Source organism: Rhinolophus ferrumequinum, chromosome 25 (assembly GCF_004115265.2).
Source record: "Rhinolophus ferrumequinum isolate MPI-CBG mRhiFer1 chromosome 25, mRhiFer1_v1.p, whole genome shotgun sequence".
Lineage (NCBI taxonomy): Eukaryota > Metazoa > Chordata > Mammalia > Chiroptera > Rhinolophidae > Rhinolophus > Rhinolophus ferrumequinum.
Window position 1 is genome coordinate 13,897,376 of NC_046308.1, and position 19,213 is coordinate 13,916,588.

The following is a 19,213-nucleotide window of genomic DNA, read 5'->3' on the forward strand; positions in this document are numbered from 1 at the left end:
GTGAGGGAATAAGGGAATGACTGCTAGTGGGTAAGGGATTTCTTCTTGAAGTGACAAAAATGCTCTAAAATTGACTGTGGTGATGGCTGCAAAATTCTGTAAATATCCTAAAAACCATTGACTCGTGCACTTCAAATGAAAAGGGATTGTATGTGAGTTACATCTCCATAAAGCTGTTTAAAAAGTTTTAAATGTATTATAATGCTACAAAAATGAAAACATTCTTGCAGTGATGCTTGATGAGACTTGGATCCACAACCTCACACTTGACACGAGATAAATTACAAAACAATCGGATATCAGATATTTTAAAAATTAAAATGTAAAAGAACTAGAAGAAACCCTGTGGGAGAAGTTCTGTGTTTTTTGTTTTGTTTTGTTTTATTTTTTAATAATTTCAGCCTGAGGAGGGGCATTATAAATATGACACAAAAATCCAAGGTCTAATTCCATCATATACAAAGAGCTCCTACAAATCAGTAAAGGACAAAAACAACCCAATTGGAAAAATGGACCAAAGAGATGACTAGATAAGTCCGTCAGACCACATCTATCAAAATTACAAATGCACATACCTTTGACACAGTATTTCCACATCTAGAAATTTATCCTGTAGTTTTATTCACACCTTTGTGGTTGTTTAGCAACAGATGGGGTATGGTTCTACTTAGGGGACTAGTCAAATAAATTATGGATCATCCTTGCTCTGGAAGACTATATGGCAAAAGAATGAGGAAGCTTTTTAGATGCTGACATATAGGATGTATTGCTAAGTGAAAAAGTGAGGTGCAGGACAGTGTGTACACACATTTGATGGGACGTGCATAAAGGACACACAGGAAGCTGACAACACAGGCTGCCTCTGGAAGTAAACGGGGCTGGACAACGTGGGGAGAGGGAGGCTTTTGTCTGTACATGCTTTCATTCCTTTTGAATATTGGACCACGTGAATGTATTACCATTTCTGAAGATACATATTAAAAAGGGAAAAAGCAACAGTGTAAGCACACTGCTAAGTGGCAACGGATCCGGTGCTATAGGATAGGCGCTAGGGAGGGGTGGGGACTGAGGTGCACTGGGGAGGGGCGTCCCCTTTAAAAAGGCAATCGTTCAGTTCTAACCAATGGCTGCTACAGGACCACAGGCCTGTTTCCAGATCCTCCGATTTTTTGTCAAGAGACACTAGAAAGCCAGATTTTTATACAAATCGCTCTGTTTTTAAATGTTTCCAAATTCTTCACAACTAAAACAACAACAACAAAACTCTAGGGTGGCTTAAAATAATCCGATCAGAGAGCTTAGGATCCCTATCCTAGGTACTCAAGGGGGACAGACCCTTGGTGGTACCAAGTCCAGCTCCCGAATCTGACACATTGAAAAAGCAAGGCCCCTAGAGGGAAAGGAGACACAGCGAATCAGGCCCTGAATGGCCTGAAAATGGTGGTGAGCGAGACAGACATGGCATCTGGTAGGGTCACAGGGGGGCTGGCATTGGGGCCATGGTGCTGGCAGTTGTTAGAGAAGGCTGCTGGGAAAGCGGTCACACCCAGTGGGAGCTGGCCGGACAAAGGGAGTGGGTGCCACTCTGGGGGAGGGCCTCCAAGGATTCAGCACTGCATGAGCAAAGGCCGAGAGGAACACGGCGAGCTCCAGACAGGGCTGGCGTGCAGAGGGCATTCCTTCCCTGCCCGGGTACTGCCCTGCAAAGGTCTGAGGTAGGACAAGGCTGGTGTGTGCAGGAACAGAAACAGAGCCCTGTGGACTCAGGGTGGGCAGAGGAAGGGGAGAGTCGGAGGGGGTATTGTGCAGGGTGAGGGCTCCCACTCACACTTCCGCAGCTCCAGGCTCTTGCTCGGGCAGGCCAGGTGTTGGCCTGGTGGGTTCTGGGTCCTCTGCAGACAGGCCAGCATGGCTGAGCTGGGGGCCTGCGGTGCGGCACGCTCTGCGGCAGGTTCCCTGTGAGGAGGGAGACGAAGTGCTTGTCACACTGGCTGCCATGCCCACCTCCCACCTCCCTCAGCTGGGACTCACCGCCAGCAGCCTCCCACTACCCTGCAGAACATCGGAGACTTTCCAAGCAGACACCCTTCCTATTTGACAGATGCCGCCGAGAGGTATCAAGAGGCTCCTGCATGGCCTCACAGGAAGGAAAAGAATCCAGATCTCCTGAGTGGTGGACTTCCACCATGACGGGGCCAGAACTGCTCAGAGGGCAGGTTACCTCCTCCAGGGTGGCTTCCCTGATGCCACAGGTCTGCTCAGCCCCTCGCCCCTCCATGTTTCCTTCCAGGTGGTGGCTTCCAGTTCCCTTGTAACCACCTTGGAGCAGATCTGTAGTCCTGCCCCCTTCAGCCTTGAGCTCATCAAGGGCACAGACCCCGTCTGGTCATTTTGGAAGCTGCATGGAGGGGTGCCCAGGAATTGCCAGTGGAAGCATGCGTGTTCCAGTTTATTGAAGCTGGTCTGCCTCTTGTCTGGGGTCTGCTCACATCACCTTGGAGGGCCAATGTCCAGGATGGCGTCCCTGAGAGAACGAGGGGGGCTCCCACCCTGACCCATGCTGAGCTTGGCCTTGACCTCATACTGAGCTCTGAGTCCAGGTCCCAAGGGCCCCAATGGAAAGGGCAGCCCTGGCAGGCTGGGTAGAGGTCCCCATAGCTGGCAGCTCAGATGTGACTCCAGACAGGTCCACATTTGCTCGCTCACCCAGAGTCAGATGCCCAGTGTTCATATGGAAATGCACATTTATTCTCACAAAACCCACTTTTCTGAGAACCCCGAGTCCCTGAGGAGCAGGGTGTTACAGGCAAGGGTTTCCCTGGAGGCCATGGGAGAGGGTGGGGCTTTCCCTGCCAGGTCTTTCCCTTCTTCTTAGTAAGGAGACAGCAGGCCCAGGAGTGAGCTGAACACTGGACACCCCTGATGTCCAACCAGCCTGGGCACCCCATCCCTACGACCTCCTGACCCCACCCCACCCCCATGCCCAGAGTCCCAAGCAGCCAAGCTTGGCCAACTCAAACCTCATGCTGGTTTTAAAAAAGAAAGAAGAGAGTGTGTGTGGTGGGGGGGTCCGGGGGGTAGTTGGGGGGTTGGGGGCGGTTTAAGGGGAAGAAAAGGAAGTTATTTAATACTAAACAGGTGTCTGGAGCCCTAAATTCTGCCGCTTTCTTCTAATAATGAAGTATTCATGAGGAAAAGCCTTTTTTCACTACTTTCTTAAGATACTAATTTCACAACAAGCTCCTTGTTACCACGCAATTATTCCAATCTTGTATTTCCCCGAGACGGTTGCAGCCTCCTGTCTGTCCTGGCCTCTTGGTAAATGAAAGACAATCACGTAACCACCTTTCATTATGCTCTATTTTACTTTCAGCAAAGGTACCCTGAAAGAAATGATTTACACTGAAAGGGACTTTTATTCAGTTTCAAAACCAATTTTCTTCTATTACTGTCTAAAAAAAAAAACACAAGAGCGAGAAAGTAGGGGATAGATGGGGGAGGGTAGGTGGTTCTCATCCTTCCCCCACCCCCCAATCGCCAGCTTTAACACAGCGACGTAATAAAAGCTACAGTATCCACTTTCTGGCTTTGATTTCTGGTAATTTTAAAATATGCCATTACAATCAGGCAGAAATTATACAGTTTAAAAAGGGAATGAAGTGGGGCTTATTGCAGAGATGAAAACCCTTGACTGAGGGAACGAGGCACCGGCTCCTTGGGGACTTGGGACGTGAGCAGGCGGCAGGAACAGGACTCCCTGGGGCCCTTTAGGACACAGCCGCACACCCTGGACATGCTCTGCCCCTCGCGGACACTTGGGGACACGTGGACATGCCGTCCACCACACTGGGCGTCCACACACACGTACTCACTCACTGCGTATCTGCCTGCACATGGGCATATAACTGTTGCACCCTTGCCCACACCACGTGACACACCCCTGCACACCGTCTGGCACCCTCTCACACACACAGAGGCAATCTACAGACACAGACATGCACACCTGGAAGGTAAGAGGCCAGTGGCTACCCCACGGCACAGCTTCGCTCCCCCACTCCAGCCAAGGGCAGCCTCCACCTCCTGCCTCTCTGATGCAGGGGTTGGACAAGGCCAGCTCTCCCCTCTGTCCCAAGCCTCTCCCTCCACAGATGGGGAAACCCAAGCCAAAGGGAAGCAGCACCCTGCCCAGTGGCACCCAGCAGGCAATGGCTGGGGGAACCTGCCCCTTCACCACTGGGCTACAGTGCTGCCCACAGCCCGAGGCAGTGCTGGGCTGGAGAGGAGGGACGCCAGTGACCCAGTACACTGAGGAAACCTGGGCTGGAAGCCTGCAACCTCCCGCAGCCCAGCTCCTGCTGTGCACCCAAGGGAAGCGACTGCCCCTCGCTCACAAAAGGGGCTCCATGACCCCTCCCAGGTCATTTTCCTCCAGGGTCCTGGACTGGTGCAGCCCCATCTCTGGAGGTCCTCCCCATCTCTGGCCTTTCCCTGGGGGCCAGGGGCCCAGAGGCCCAGCCCCCCACACGTCCCTACTGCCACGCATCCCAGAATGCTTTGCAGCTGAAAAGGGCAGGCTGGGGGCTATAGTTGTTAGCAGGGGAGGGGCAAGCTGTATATTCTCGGGCCTTTCTGGACTCCCTCTCCTGTCCTTCCAGTCGGACTCTGCTTTGCAGAGGGCACTGATAATGGACACCCAGGCAGTTCTGGGAGGCAGGAGGTCATCTGCCCCACCTCGGGACACAATTCCCCTGAGGCCTAAGCTCTGCTTTTCCAGTGCGGCCACCTGCATTCATCCCTCACTTCTAGAGGCCCCCCCCCCAGTTCCTCCAACTCACTGCCCATTCTCCCAGGAACCCCGTGTCCTGCTGCTGGGGAAGGTGGGGGGCCAGGGTGGGAGGGGAACAAGGGCCAGCTGAGCATGAGGACGAGTGGACCACCACCTCCAGTTTCTGTATCATCTCCATCATCAACATGCAAAATGAAGTCAGATCCCTCTTCTTGGCCTTAATACTTCTGTCTGGCCTCACACTAGGAACCAGCGCTCCTTGCCTGGCCCTCAGGGCCCCCAGGACCTGCCACCTTCATCTCTCCCAGCTTCCTCTTAGCCCTCCTGCCAGCCTGGCTGCCTCACACCTCTAAACCTTTGCCTGCGCCAGTCCCTCTGCCTATAGCACTGCTTCCCTGATCCACTTTAACGTGGACTCTGGCTCCCCACCTCTGGGCATCCGCCTTCACAGCCCTCATCACACGGAGTTGTAACTGCCAGTTTTCATGTCTGTCTCTGTCCACCGGACTCTGAGTTTCTCAGGGCCAAAGACCATGTCTTATTTGTCTTTCTCCCCAGTGCCTGGCACGGTAACCGTTTAATAAACAGGTGCTGAATGAAAGGCTGAATGAATCAATGAACTGGTTATTGTCAGATGAAGTGATGGAGGCCCAGAGAAGCCAACTGCCCTGCACAAGGTCACACAGCAAGTGGGGGACAGAACTGGGGCAGGCACCTAAAACACTCATGATCCTCCCGTGACCCCACCCTGCCCCTTCTCTGTTTAGCATCATCCCATCTGCAGAAAGCCAGCCCTTCAGAGCCCCCACCCACACTCATTACTCCCCCAGCCAGGGACCATCCTGGGAGCGCTGCTCATTTTGAAACCCTATCTGCAAATCGGGCTGTTTATAAGCCCAAGGTCTTTTGTGACTTTAATAATAAAAAAGGGGAGGGGAGGGAGGGGGAAGTGTCGCAAGCCTCAGTGATTAGAATGCTTTGGCACCATCCCTGACATGGGGGCTGATAAGACACCTTATCTCAGAGGCACCCCTAGGAAAAGGTCCCCTCCACCAGATAACGCCCCCAGCCATCGATATGCCCTTTCATAGCTGAGGATTTAGATAAAGGAAATGTGACAGGGGAGGGGAAAGAAAGGAAGGAACTTTTCAAGTCCAAGGAGGAATTGAGTCTGTGCTATTTGCCTTGGCAGAACAATGCATAGGAGAAGGACGTCTAAAGCCTCTTTATTTTTATTTAAAAAAAAACAGAGAATTGGGGTCTGGGGCCCTGCCTGCCGTTTGTCATCTCTCCCTTTCTGTCTGGCTTTCGGGAGCCCCAGACCAGTGGGAGGGGGTAACTCGAAAACAACAATCCCCCCACGAGTACTAATAATAGCAGCGCGCGTTTATCAGGTGCTTCCTCTGTGCCACACCCCGCGGGCATCCTGTCTGTTATACCTCGCCACATTCTCCTAGCAGCTTCTGTGGTCCGTTCTGTTTTCAGTCCCATTTTACAGATTAGGAAACGGTCACAGAGAGGGGAAGTCATCTGCACAAGGTCACACAGCTTTCAGGTGGCACAGCCCGAGGGTGTCAACCCCCACCAGAGCTGCACCCTCAGCCCCACTCTGTACGGCCCGCACCCCTGGCTCCATCGTGGCTGGGGGCCTGCCAGCCTCCAGCTCCCAGACAGCTAGGCAGAAGGAGCCTGCTTCTCCCCAAAGCCCAAATCGACTTTGATGCTACTCCAGGAGGGGCTGGGGTCACAGAGAAGGAGGAGGTAAGAGGAGGGGAAGGAGGACAGGCTCCCAAGGAGGCCTCTTATCCCATAAATATTCATGGAGGACAAGTGTAAGGCCTGTCTTGGGCACAGCAATACTGAGATGGAGAAAGCCTAGGCCCGTCCTCTGCCAGGGAAGCATTTTGAAGTGGCTGTTATTTCCCCACCCATCATTCTCATTCATTCATTCATGCATGCATGCATGCAGGCAGGCAGCAAACACTCCCTGAGCATCTTCTGTGGGCCAATCCTGTGCCACATGCTGGGAGAATGAAAATCGGTGGGTGTCCTACCAAAAGGGGACATCCAACCAGAACTGGCTTCCCACTCCCAAAGCTGGCCCATTAAAAATGGGCTGGTTCCTCCCGCTGGCCTCCAATGTTTCCCTGAAGCGACAGGTGGGCAGAACTTTCCCTGTAGTCAGCAGTCTGCCCCTCACCATGCTGGGCTGGCCTGGAGCAGGGCGCAATGTGAGTACATACTCGGGCTCCCCAGCAGCGTGAAGCTGGGATCCCAGGAAGGCCAAGGGCCGTGCCACTTCCAGCCCCTGTCCTTCCTCTCTCCCCGGGGCTGCCTACTCTGGCCTCTGTGGCTCCACTCAAGGCCAAAGACTGGCGGTGGCTTGGAGGCGAAGGTCATGCCAGTCCGGCCCTTCCCAGCGTCCAATGAGACTAGGAGTTCAGAGAGGAGGGCCAGCCCTGGAGGCCTCAGGGTGGCACCTGCCAGGCAGTGCCAAGCACTGGGGTTCTGACTGACCTTGAGGAAGTCACGGCACCTCTGTGAGTCTGTCTCCCTCACTGAATCTTGATGGGGAGCAGGCCAGCGGATGGTAGGAGGGCCATCCAGCCTGCATGAGGGGATATTATAACCTGGTTTGCAAACACAATCCAGTGTGCTAGCTTTGTGCAAGACACAGGGCTAGGTCTTTGGCGCATTGGCACACAGAAGGGTTTCTAGAAGCAGTCCATCCTTGAGGGATTTAGAATCTTGAGTAGAGATGAGACAGGAAGCTAGAAAAACCCAGCAGTTCATGTACAGATTAGTGGAGCGTTAGGACTAAGCGAAGGAGACTAAGCTATTTCCAGGGCCTCACAACCTTGCTGTACGTGAAGCCCATTCTCCTTCACCCAGGCCTGGCCACAGAGTCAGTCCCCAAATGCAGGGAAGAATTTGAAGTGGTGGCAGGAGGCCCAGGGCCGGGGGAGGGGAATGAGCAATGGATTGGGAGGCTGGGAGAGCTGGGGTCAGATCCTGACTGGATGGCCCTGAGTGGGTGGCTTTTCTGCGTGGGTCCTACCACCACGAGCCGGGCCAGCATGAAGCCTCAGAAAGCTCAGTCCTCCCTAAACATCGCGGGGTAGGATCTGCCTGCCCCTGGCCAGAAGGGAATGAGAAACCGTCGCCCAGGAGTGCCAGGGAATCTGCGTGCACGGTGTCTCCCAGAACAGGAGGATCCACTGTGTGCCTTTCTTCCTCTCCTGTCTCTATCCCTTTCTCTTACTGTGTCTGCCTCCCTGTCCTTCTCCTCCTTTCCCACTGTCTTCTTTCTTACTCCCTCCCTGACCCCACTCTCCCCTACCCTTTCCCTCTCTCCCCCCACTCTATCTCTCTGCAAAGCAGCCAGAGGAAAAGCCCACTCCCAGCCCCCTCCTGCAGCTCCCTCCCCCACCCCTGTTCCAAGCCTGAGGCCTTCCAGGGGACCCTGTTAATAATTAAATGTTAATCTAAAAAGCAATTTGAGCTGCGCCTAGGCAGATCTGGTTAGAGATTACATTAGCATGGCGGAGGAGAGGGTAATTTTCTTTAACCCCTCTCCTGCTCTCTCAAGCCTGGGAATCTTTAAGTCACACTGGCACTGCTGATTAAACTGGCGCAGGGCTTGGCTGTGGATAAGGGGCCTGTGAAAAGTGATTATTTCCCACTGCCATTTGGGCCACAGCACGAGAAGGGGATTTTCACTTTCTTTTTTTTAAGGCGGGGATGCGGGGGGCATTGCCCCCCTTCAACAGGCGGCCTCATCTACTGCCAAGATTACTGCTGCGTTCATCCCCACAATTGGAGGTCGCTCTAAAATGCAAATCTGGACACAGAGCATACCTGGCGCCCTCTGGTCGCAGGACAGAAATGCCAGTCTCTGGTTGGGCGACACCCCTCCATTCAGCCCTCACTCACTGTTCCTAGCCCCTCATCTGGACCTGGGTGAGGCACCGGAGCCACAGATACTGGCAGGTCTGGGCCAAGGAGAGGCCAAAAAGCGAACTGACAATCACTCATTCTGGACAGAGAAGTCCCAAGGCAGGCATCCCCCAGAAAACACCTCTCATAGCCACACTGGCAGGCCTTTGCCCACGTAATCCCTTCTGTTTGCAAGGCCTTCTCACATCTCTACCCCTTGAAATTCTACTCGACTTTCTACGGAAGTCCAGGTTTCTCAAGGGCTTCTCGGAGACATACAAAGTGCTTAAAGAACGTCTGATGAGTAATCGAATGAATGGGGCTCCTCGCGTGTCTCTCCCTGACCAGTTCCCCTTGGGTTCGGGATGCTACGACCAGGGCCCGTGCATAGCAGGCCCTCAGGAAACCGTCAGCTGAAGGAAGGATGGGCGAGAGGCTGGCTCGGGGAGTCAGGGCGAGGAGGGGCTCAGGAAGTGTCCAACTGGAACGCAGGCCTGAGGTCTGGGGGTGGGCGGCGGGTCTGGGCCTTCAGCACCACGGCCAGATCCCAGCGCAAGTGCCCTGGAGAAAGGGGCGGGGCCAAGCCTGGGAGCATAGTGACGTCAGTCGCCATGGGAACTAACCGTGTATCTGCCCTGGGCAGCAGTCTAACCTCTCTGAGATGGCATGACAATGAAGCACCCACGTACTGTATTCCAGAGCCTGTGCTAAATGCTGAGGTAGTGACAGACCCTGACGGGGAAGGGAGTCAGAGGGGCAATTACAAAGCAGGGTAACAAGCCAAGATGGGGCCACCTTATCTACCCTGGGAGTGTCAAGACAAAAGGGCAGCCCTGCTGTCTCCTCAGGTTAGTCTCCACGGTACTATACCCCGGGCTTTGGAGCCAGATGCCTGAGCTTTATCTCTTAACTAAATCCCAGCTTTACTCCTTAACTCTGTGGCCTATGGCAAATTCCTCTCTGAGCCTCAGTTTCCTCATCTCAAAGAGGGGTTAACTCCTTACCACAAATTAGTACAAATAAAGTGCCAGAGTCATAATAGTGACTTCCTAAGTGGTAGCCATTATTAGTATGATTTTTTATTATCGCCATAATCATCGTCATCAACAGGGAAGTTGGCAGGATACAGCCAAGGGAAGAAGGCAGTGAGAGAGGGTCCCAAGCAGAGGACTGTACAGGCAAGTGTATGGAGCCGTGAAAGAAACTGGCGTGTGTGGAGAAGTTGAAGCAGCTTCAGGTTGAAGAAGAAACCCTCTTGGTGAATAACAGAGAGCACGCCCTCTGTAGAAGGCCAGGCCGAGTCACCAGGACAGAGGGGACAGGCGCAGGGACCCCCACCTCAAGGTGGGGTGATCAGCTTCCTGGGGACAACTGCTGGTTCAGGGCAGGGCGAGGCTAAGAGAAGGTGCTCGGTGGATGTATTGGGGGGGCTCATATGAAGGCTCAAAAGCTGCCCCCTTCAGTGATGGGGTTAAGGGAGCAGTCGTTGCCACTGGCCACAGACCTGGTGGCCCTCTCCCAGAGCCAAGGTCCCCCCAGGGGCAGCACCTAGGGAGTGAATGGGGGGGCTCGTTCTCATGCAAACGATCCTTTCGTAAGCCCTAGATGGGGGAGCAAAGCACCTAAATCTCAGAATCCCCCCCCAGCTTCCACCCCCTGAAGCATTCTTCCCTGACAGCCAGATCTCATGGTGGGAAGTTTGGGGTGGGGCCAACTGTACAAGCCACTGGAGACCTCCCCTCTCCTAGTTCTGGCTTTGGCTCTTTAATGACAAGTGCTGTCAAGTCTCCATCATCACCCCCCAGAAAAGGGGTGGGGGGTGGGTGAAGCTGGGGATCAATACATCAGTGTTTAGACGCTATACTGGGGGCTGAGGGAGCTCAGGCGCAAGGCCTCCACCCAGCATTTTTGGAGAGAGTCACAGAACCTTCCTGAAGGAGCAACATATTAGCAGAGACCAAAAGGACGGCGAGCGTTACCAGATGACACTGGATAACAGGATAACAGCTGGAACTGTGTGTGCAAAGGGCAAAAGTAAGACCCACCAAGGACCTGGGAGGGGTTAGCTGCTCCCAGCCATCCTTTCACCTGTTCCCCTGCCCACCCCCATTCCTGTACCCACAGTTCAGGCTTAACTCAACGACAGGAAAGGAGAAAATCTAATAATCAGAGCAATAATAGGAGCTAGTTTTTATTTCCAGTGTTCCCCGTGGGCTCAGCACTTAACAGACATCACCTCATTTAACCTACCCCCCACTCGGGAGAAAGAGAGAATTACTATGGTCACCGTACCCACGAGCAAACAAAGGCCCTAGGCAGAAGGGGCTGCCCGGGGACCCAGGCTGGTTGGTGGAAACGGCAGGAAAGCCTAGCAGAAGAGACGGGAAGAGGATTAGACCCCAAGGAGAGATGCAGAAGGGAAGAAGACTGGGCCCCAGCAGGAATAGCCAGGAGTGCTTAGGGGAAAAGAAGCTGAGAAGCCGAGGTGGGAGGGGAGGATACAAGTGGCTGGTGAAGGCTGGTCTTGATTTTAGCCTGAAGCCAAGGTTCAACAGATGCTTCCAGAGGTTAGGCTGGTGCAGAAATAAGTGGAGACTTGGGGCAGGGGCTGGGCAACAGGACAGGGCACTCGAGCCCAACAACAGAACCAAACACACACGCACACACACACGCGCGCCCACACACACGGGAACCACAAACGGCTTCCACCCTTTGCTGGGCTGGGTGGGGAATGCAGTATCTCTAATCCTTTTATGGGTGGAGGAGCTCCCTGTGTGCCATCAGGCCACAGGGAACCCTAATGTTAGCACTGGGGTACAGGGGCCAGACCACCTGGGTTCCAACCCTAGCTACGCCACCACCTGGCTGTGTGACTCTGTTTATCTCTGGGGAGTCTGAATTTTCTTCTTTGTGCTTCTCTGCATTTCTAATTTTTCTACAGTAAACATGCATCACTTTTCTTTCAAATAGCTTTTTAAAAGGGATTGAACCACAGACGACCAGGATGCTGGGGTATATTGTAAATTCACTGACGTGACAGGGAGCAGCTGCTCCAGGACGAGGCAGTGGCAGCAGGGAAGGTGGAGATGGGTGAGGAGAGAGGCGGGAGGACAGGAAGGCTCAGACGCTGGGAAAGCCAGGATGGAGGGAAGCAATGAGCTTTGGGGGGGAGCGGGGGAAGAGCGAGATCCGGTCCAGCCAGCCCTCCAGCAGTTCCTGTCAGCACTTTTCTACAACAGACCCCTGCTCCGATCACGTGCCCCATCACCTCCCAGCTTCCACACGGCCCAACACACCATTCTCCACCCTGCAGAGGCCAGGCTGAGCCTCTCCATGAGGAATTCACTGCCTTCTCCGCTCAAAACTCCCCCACTGGCTTCCATGGCCTTTCTAACAATATCCTCAGAGGCCTTGCGTGAACCTCTTCCCCTCTCCTTCCCTGGACTGTCCTTCCCCCCCCCCCCCGCCCCCCACCCTGCTCAGCTGCCCTGGCTTTTCTTCTGGTCCTCTAACAGGCCAACTTTGGTCACGTCCCAGGGCCTTTGCATTGGCATTTTTATTTCTACCTAAATACTCTACTACAGTGCTCTCCCAGAGAAATGTAACGTGTCATAAATTGTCTAGTCGCCACAGGAGAAATTATGTTTAATAATTTATTTTATTTAATCCAGTATATCCAAAATAGTACCACTTCAACGTATAATCAATACTCAAATATTTCACATTACTTTTTTTCACACGAAGTCTTTTAAATCTGGGGTGGGTTCTACACTTACGGGACATCTCAGTTCAGACTGGGTAGCACTCTCTGTGCCAACTCAGTCTCCTCATTCACCCCTCAACTCAAACATCACCTCCTCCAAGAAGCCCTCCTTGATCCCCTCATCTAAGTCGGCAACCCTCTGCCCTGGCCATTATCCCGTCACCGTTGTAGTTCCTTCATGGTCATTCCCACTCTGAAATTATCTTATTGATGAACGATTTAACATCTATCTCCTCCACTGGAGCACAGATTCAGCTGTGTTTGCACACTGGGGCACACAGTAGGTGCTCAGGGTAGGCAGGTGGTAGAGGATGGGAGTCGGGGGGGCAGCGCGGGGCTCTTGTACCCCTACCTCATTCCAAACTGTACTCTCAGTGAGAGGCAGAGGCCAGTATGTATGCATATGTGTGTGCACACATGGGTGGGGGACATGTATGTACACACACACACACACACACACACACACACCCTCCCCTCTCCCCCCACTTATGAAAAGCAGGCCCAGAAGATGGGCCTCCTTTCAAAATCAGCCCCGCGCAGAAAAACGGCTGTGACAGCACAAAGCCGAGATTGAATCAGCGACGGGCCCGATTGCCTGGTGACGGTTACAAATGATCTGATGTGGAAAAGATGGGATCAGATGTGTGCAGAACAACGGCTGCTGGGAGCCCCCACAGGCCAGACAATGGGCTGCTGGGCAGGCAGGCGGGCAGGTGGCCCCCAGAAGCTCAGGCCAGAGCATGCCGATGGGTACAAGGCCCAGGACAGGCTCAGCAGAGAGCAGGCCCGTCCGCGCTGTCATGTCCCTGCACCAACTCGCTCACGGGAGCCCTGCTTGACCAAGCTGGTCATTTAGGCAAGGCGCAATCAGACACGTCGTGAATGCTTGACACCCGGGAAGAATGTCCCCCTCGTGAGACCAAGTATACAGCTGAATTTTCCTTCATCAGACTTGTCATTTCCAAATACTAAAAGGTGAATATTATTTTTGTAATAGGGGAGATAAAAGAAACTTTGCCCTCCTTCTTGCACCCCACCAGCTCACAGCTTTTGCTCTCTGAGCCTCAGAGAAGGGGAGGCAGGAGGGAGCCAGGCCCCCCCGTCATTCACAGTTCCAGGACAGCCACTAGAACTGGCTCCTTCCCTACCCCCAAGGAGTAGGGCAGGGGTCTGAACCCCTGCATGTGCAATCCCCAGGTTCTCAACCAACTACTATTGAATGTCATCTTACTGCGGCCCTCTCCACAGTCTGTTTGAGGAGATTGGGTCCCAAGAGACCACATGGCTTGCCCAGGGGTGCCTAGCAGTGAAGTGGCCAAGCTGGGGCCTCACAGACCCATCTCTAGCCTCTTTCTACTTCAAGGCCAGGCACGTAGTATATGCTCAATAAATCCTCACTGAACCAAGGGGTACATTGGGGCCTGTCTTTCCCACCGGCTTCTTGCATGGCCCAGGGCGTGCAGGTCTCCTGTCCTCTCTGGTCATCTGCCTTGATGTCTCTTCCCCCTCCTTTCACTGCAACCCGACAAACGCCTCCGCACATCTGGAACACCTGGACCCCCAGAGAACCGAGAGAGGGCTCATCAACACAGTGGTGAGTGGGCACAGGGGCAGGGCTGGCAGCAAGAAGTCATAAGCCTCCTCTCAGACCTACTGTCACATGCCCCACCCCCAGCCGTGTCCTGGAAGCGCAAGGGTTGGGAAACTTCTGGAGAAGGGGTGGGCCCCTTAGGAGGTGCAGGCAGGGGCTGCTTCATCCAGCAGCGACCACGTGCTGGACACCACATCTCAGCCTTGGGCTCATCCTGAGAGGTGTGGGCGTATCCTCTTCTCCCGTTCTCTAGTGGGGAACAGAGGCTCAGAGAGGATGAGCGTTTGTTGGTGGGGTCTGGCTGTGGAGCTGGGTCTATGGGACTCTCGTGCCTTGGCAGGGCTGTGCCAAAGGAAGGCTGGGATTCCAAGTGGGTACCCAATGTCCTACAGAACTGGTCACCTCCCCCAGGTGCCGCCCTGGTCCTGAGGGGTTGGCATGACTGTAAGCCAAGAGGCTGGTGCCAAGCGGCTGTTCTGAGACCAATGGAGTTAGCCCTCTACCACCACAACCGGGATGGCACCACAACTGGTCCTTGCTCTCCAGACCTCGAGGCACTGCCCGCCTCAGCTCCTGACTGGCGGCATCCAGAGAGGCCCAAAGAGCACCATGGCTAAAGTGCAAACCCAGAACTGCTGTGTTTGAACCCTGGCTCTGCCACTTACCAGCGGGCTCTCTTACGTAAGTCTCCATGTGGAAAAGGGCTAGAAGCCACACCTTCCTTTCCTGGCCATGGTGAGGACGAAGCCAGATAATCGAACTATTGAGTGCAATCACTCACTCAGTGACAGTGGCTACTCTCACGGTTGCCCTTCCAGGTCCTTGAAATCCACTGCCCGCTAGATGCTCACGGTGCCAGCAATGTCCACCCCAGCTTTCACTGTCACGTGCCAGAGGTCACAGCAAGAGGCTTAGAGAGGTAGAGAGATTTGTCCATGGCCACGCAGAGCAGGAAGAAGAGACTGGGGGTGCGTCTGCAGCCCTGGCCCCGAGACGCTTGAGCTCCAAGACCTAAACCTCAACTCCTTCCCGCACAGTTGGTCCTTCAACTCCTAGGGACAAGCCCCAACTGTGCCCAGGGGAGCGGGGATGGCTCAGCTAGCCAAACCTTGCCTGTGCACCTCCTGTGTGCCAGGCTGTGGGACTGGAGAAGAATCAGACACAGCAGAGATGATTAGGCTCACACCCAGCAAGCCCAGCCCCGGATCAGACGGAGATCCAAGGGAGCCCAGAGAAGGAAGACGGAGCATCTGAGCCCCTCGACTGTGTGCTCTGGGTGCAAGGGCAGTGCCTGGCACAGAGCAGGGGCTCAGGGAGTCTGGTGAGCCAGGTCTTTTCGGGCCAGCTGTATGATGGAGGCATGAGGGCGTTTTGGTGGAGGGACATCCCGCCAATGACAGCTGCCAGAGGTAGCATATTGCAGTCATTCACGCACTGAGTGCTAACTTCCCTGAGGCAAGGACTGGTATTATCCCAATCTTTCAGGAGGGGAAACTGTGGCACAGAGGAGAAGCTGCTTGCCCAAAGCCATTCAGTAAGGGACTGGTGTATCTGGGATTTGAATGCATATCCATTTGGCTTTGTGATCATGACTACCCACCCACAGCCCCTCAGCATGAGAGAGTGTGCAGGGCAGGGGTGGAGGGTGCGAGAGGAGACAACACAGGCTGGTGGAGCTCGAGATAGGGAGGGTCCTTGAAGGCCAGGCCCATCATCCATAGGCAAGAGGGAGCCACAGACAAGGTGTGGTGCTGGCCCATCTGGGTTCACACCCCAGATCTTCCACTCACCAGCTGTGCAGCCTTGGGCAGGTCAACTAACCTCTCTGTGCTTTAGTTTCCCCATCTGAAGAAAGGGGTTCAGATCAATGAGGCTGAATTTTGCCACACAATGAAATTTGTGTGTTTATTAAATTGGGGGAAAAAACCCTGAAAGCTGGTGAATTGAAGCAGTCCCCATCAGGTTTGGGGACAATCTAGTTGCTGCGCCTAGGGCACGTTTTGGCACAGGGCAGTGGGCACAGCCTGGCATACGCCAGCCCAGCCGGGCCAGGTGGGTGCAGGCCTGGGGAGGGGTGGCAGCAGCGTCTCAGCCTCACCAGTGCACGCGCCAGCATGTGCGTGCGTGCGGCTGTGTACGTTGCTGCAGCAGCTTCTATGCAAACATGTTAATTTGTTTTCATTTTGTGTTTTTTTTCCCCTCGCAGGATAATTGGGTGAGTTTGAAGTCTTGGCGAGGCTGCTGATTATAGCTATTTGGGTGGTGCCCTCGCAGGGCTTGGGCCCTGCCTCTGGCAATGAAGGCGGCAGCGTCTGGGGTTGCCTTGAAGGGTGCGTGGAATTGCTACTGGGTTCTGGGGGCTCTTTCTGGCTGGGGATGGGGGGATGGGGAAGGTGTGACATCCTGGGACCCCCATCATGCCCTCCACCAAGACAGTACCACATCCCTGAAGGGTGCAAATCCCATCCACAAACATCTTTCCTTTGCCCTGTTTGCTGCAGTTAAAAAAAAAAAAAAAAAAAAAAAAAAAAAGGGCAGTTTGCCAATACTAAAAAGAAACTAAATAAAATTCCACCTCAAATTTTCATTGTCTTGTTTCTTTTGAAAACAAACTAAAACTGGCAGCTTTGGAACCACTGAGCCTACATTCCCACGAGGCTAAGTGGCAGCTGCTTTGTTCACTGTGCCACCTGGTTGGCCCCACGGGCACCTGAGTTTTCTGCCCTGGAGAAGGACATGGACTTTGGTGTCCAGTCGTCCAAGGCTCAGACCGAGGCTGCACCCTGAGAAGCTGTGTGGCCTCAGCAGGCATCTGCCTTCCTGAGCCTCTTGTCCCATCTGTAAACTCCCTGCCTTGCCTTGGGAGGGTTAAAAGGAGATGGCCCAGTTTTCAAGAGCATAGTAGGACTCAGAAATGTTCTTTGCCTTCTGTAGAGGAGGGAGAGCCAGGGTGGGAGCTCCTTGCGTGTCCTGTACTTGACCACATCCTCGGACATGCAGCCTCGTCACTGCTCTGTTTGTATCTGTTTCTCCTGCTAGGCGGGGACCGGGGCTTTGTTTCAGACTTCAGGGAAGGCACACTATGTGCCACACTGAAGAGCTGGGAGAGCAGCGAAAAGGCTTGGGGCTCTGGCAGCGGTGAGCAGGGTACGAGACCCAGAGGGGATGGTCCAAGCCTCCACCAGACGGGGGGCATTTAGGGAAGAGGCAAGTGGGAGCTACCCGTGCAGAGAAGGCATGCATGTGCATGTGTGAGTGCACCGGGGAAGGGGACAGTGGAGGCACTCGCTGTGGGAGCTCCAGCCTTAGCAAAGGCCAGAGGAAGGAATGGCCTGATGGGTGTCAGAGGGCCCCAGGCAGCTGCAATATGCTGCCACAAGCCAAGTGGCATTTGGGGTCTTCCTGTGGGTAGTTCTGGGCCTCCCACAGAGCTGGGCTCATATAGGGGACTTGGTCAGTGTCTGCAGCGAACAGCTGCCCAATGGGCTAGGTGGGCATCAGGAAGAGACTAAGGGCGGGGCCTTCTGGGAAGCTACCTTCTTTGTGTTCCTGGCTCCTTGGGACCCTGGGACCCTTGACCAGCCATTTCAATTACCTGAGCCTTAATCTGCTGACCTGTAAAATGGGGCTGTGGCAAGGATCCAATGAGACAATCCCTGCCACATGCTTATGCTCCTAAGAGTTACCCCCATATCCCCACCACCTGAGCCCTACCTCAGCTTACCCTCTCACCTCTCCCAGGACACAGTAGGAATGCTGGCAACCCTACGCCACGTTTGTGCAGCCTGAGTGTGCAGACATCGAGTTCAGCGCTTCACCCACATTGTGGCATAACATCCCCCAATGGTGGATTCTATTTCATTCCCATTTTTAAACCCAGAAGGGGTTTAAACCGGGCTCAGAGAGGGTTTAATGGGTAGGGCAGCACTCAACAAGGTCCTGGATTTGGCCCCCACTAAGGCTGCAGCTGCTGGCCTGGCCAGAAAGGGGGGATGGAATGGATGCCTGGTGCCTGCCCAGAGAGTGAAGACAGCCAGCAGCCTTCTTGAGGCCGCCCAGGCAATGGAGTTGGGCACCTCAAATTGCAGCCCTGGGTCCCGGGACCCTAGACCAGCAGGGCACAGATCCTGGCCCTATGACAAGCTGTGGGAGTCTGGCGAGTCACCTGTCCTCTCTGAGCCTCAGTGTCTTCACCTGTCACATGGGACTACTGTCCTTTACCTGCAGGGTTGGTGGAGTGTTTGGCCCAGTAACGGCACATAGTAGGCCCACAGCAAACCCAGTAATTGGCTACCGGAGACTCCATAGCAGCCGGAGGCCCCCGGGAAACAAGAGGAAGGCAAAATAATGGTGGAAGGAGGCGGAAGAGATGATGACAGGCTCCTGGCCAGTCCCCTGGGGGTGGTGGCAGACCTCTGTGGAGGCCTCGGACCGCCCCAGTCACACAGGGTGGCAGCTGGCAGCACCCCCTCCCCCACTGAGCACCACACAAAGGGGCCTCTATTCCTGGCTCTGAGCATTTATCCCTGGCCGGCTGGGCTGCACCGCCCTCTCCCCACCCCGCTGGCTGCCCACCCTGGCCTGAGCCTGCTCAAGCCTACACAAAGGCTGGAGTGTCCCTGCAGAGCCAGCCTGGCCTCAGAAGACCCCATTCACAGAGAAACAGAGAGCTCAAAAGGGTCCTAGGGAGGGTTCGTAGTGGGTGGCAAGGCCACATCCAGGCCACAATGGGGAGGGGGTTGGGAAGGCATGAAAAAGACTCCGGAGTGGATGAACCTGCCCATGAATCTGGCTCCAGCTCCTCCCCCCGACCTGTGTAAACTTAGGTCAGTTTGGACCTTGGTTTCTTCATCTGTACAATGGAGACAATGATAATAACATGTGCAACTTTCTGGGCTGCTGAGGGCTCGGGCGACGTGGGGCCTGGCGCCGTTAGCATCCAGGACCTCGGAGCCACATCAGGGTACCTAGGGCAGGGGGTGGCAGGCAGGGTCCTGGGGCTTGGCAAGATACGCTCTCAGCCCTTCCTCAGCCCTACCCTGCCAACCTGGGGGAGGGAGGAGGAACGGCACCCCCTTGTAGGCCATTCCACCCTCCACTCTCCATCCTGCAAGGTCCATGTGTTGGTACTGACCCA

The 19,213-nt window shown here is 54.4% G+C and overlaps 1 protein-coding gene across 1 annotated transcript in view; it reads right to left on the bottom strand.

The window, feature by feature from the left end:
* FAM222A (family with sequence similarity 222 member A) overlaps positions 1-19,213 on the bottom strand; it is a 57,104-nt gene that overhangs the window by 25,367 nt on the left and 12,524 nt on the right. Inside the window, exon 2 of the mRNA XM_033098191.1 lies at positions 1,829-1,956. Coding sequence (XP_032954082.1) covers positions 1,829-1,910 — 82 coding nt within the window. The 5' untranslated portion in view covers positions 1,911-1,956. The remainder of the gene's footprint in view (positions 1-1,828; positions 1,957-19,213) is intronic.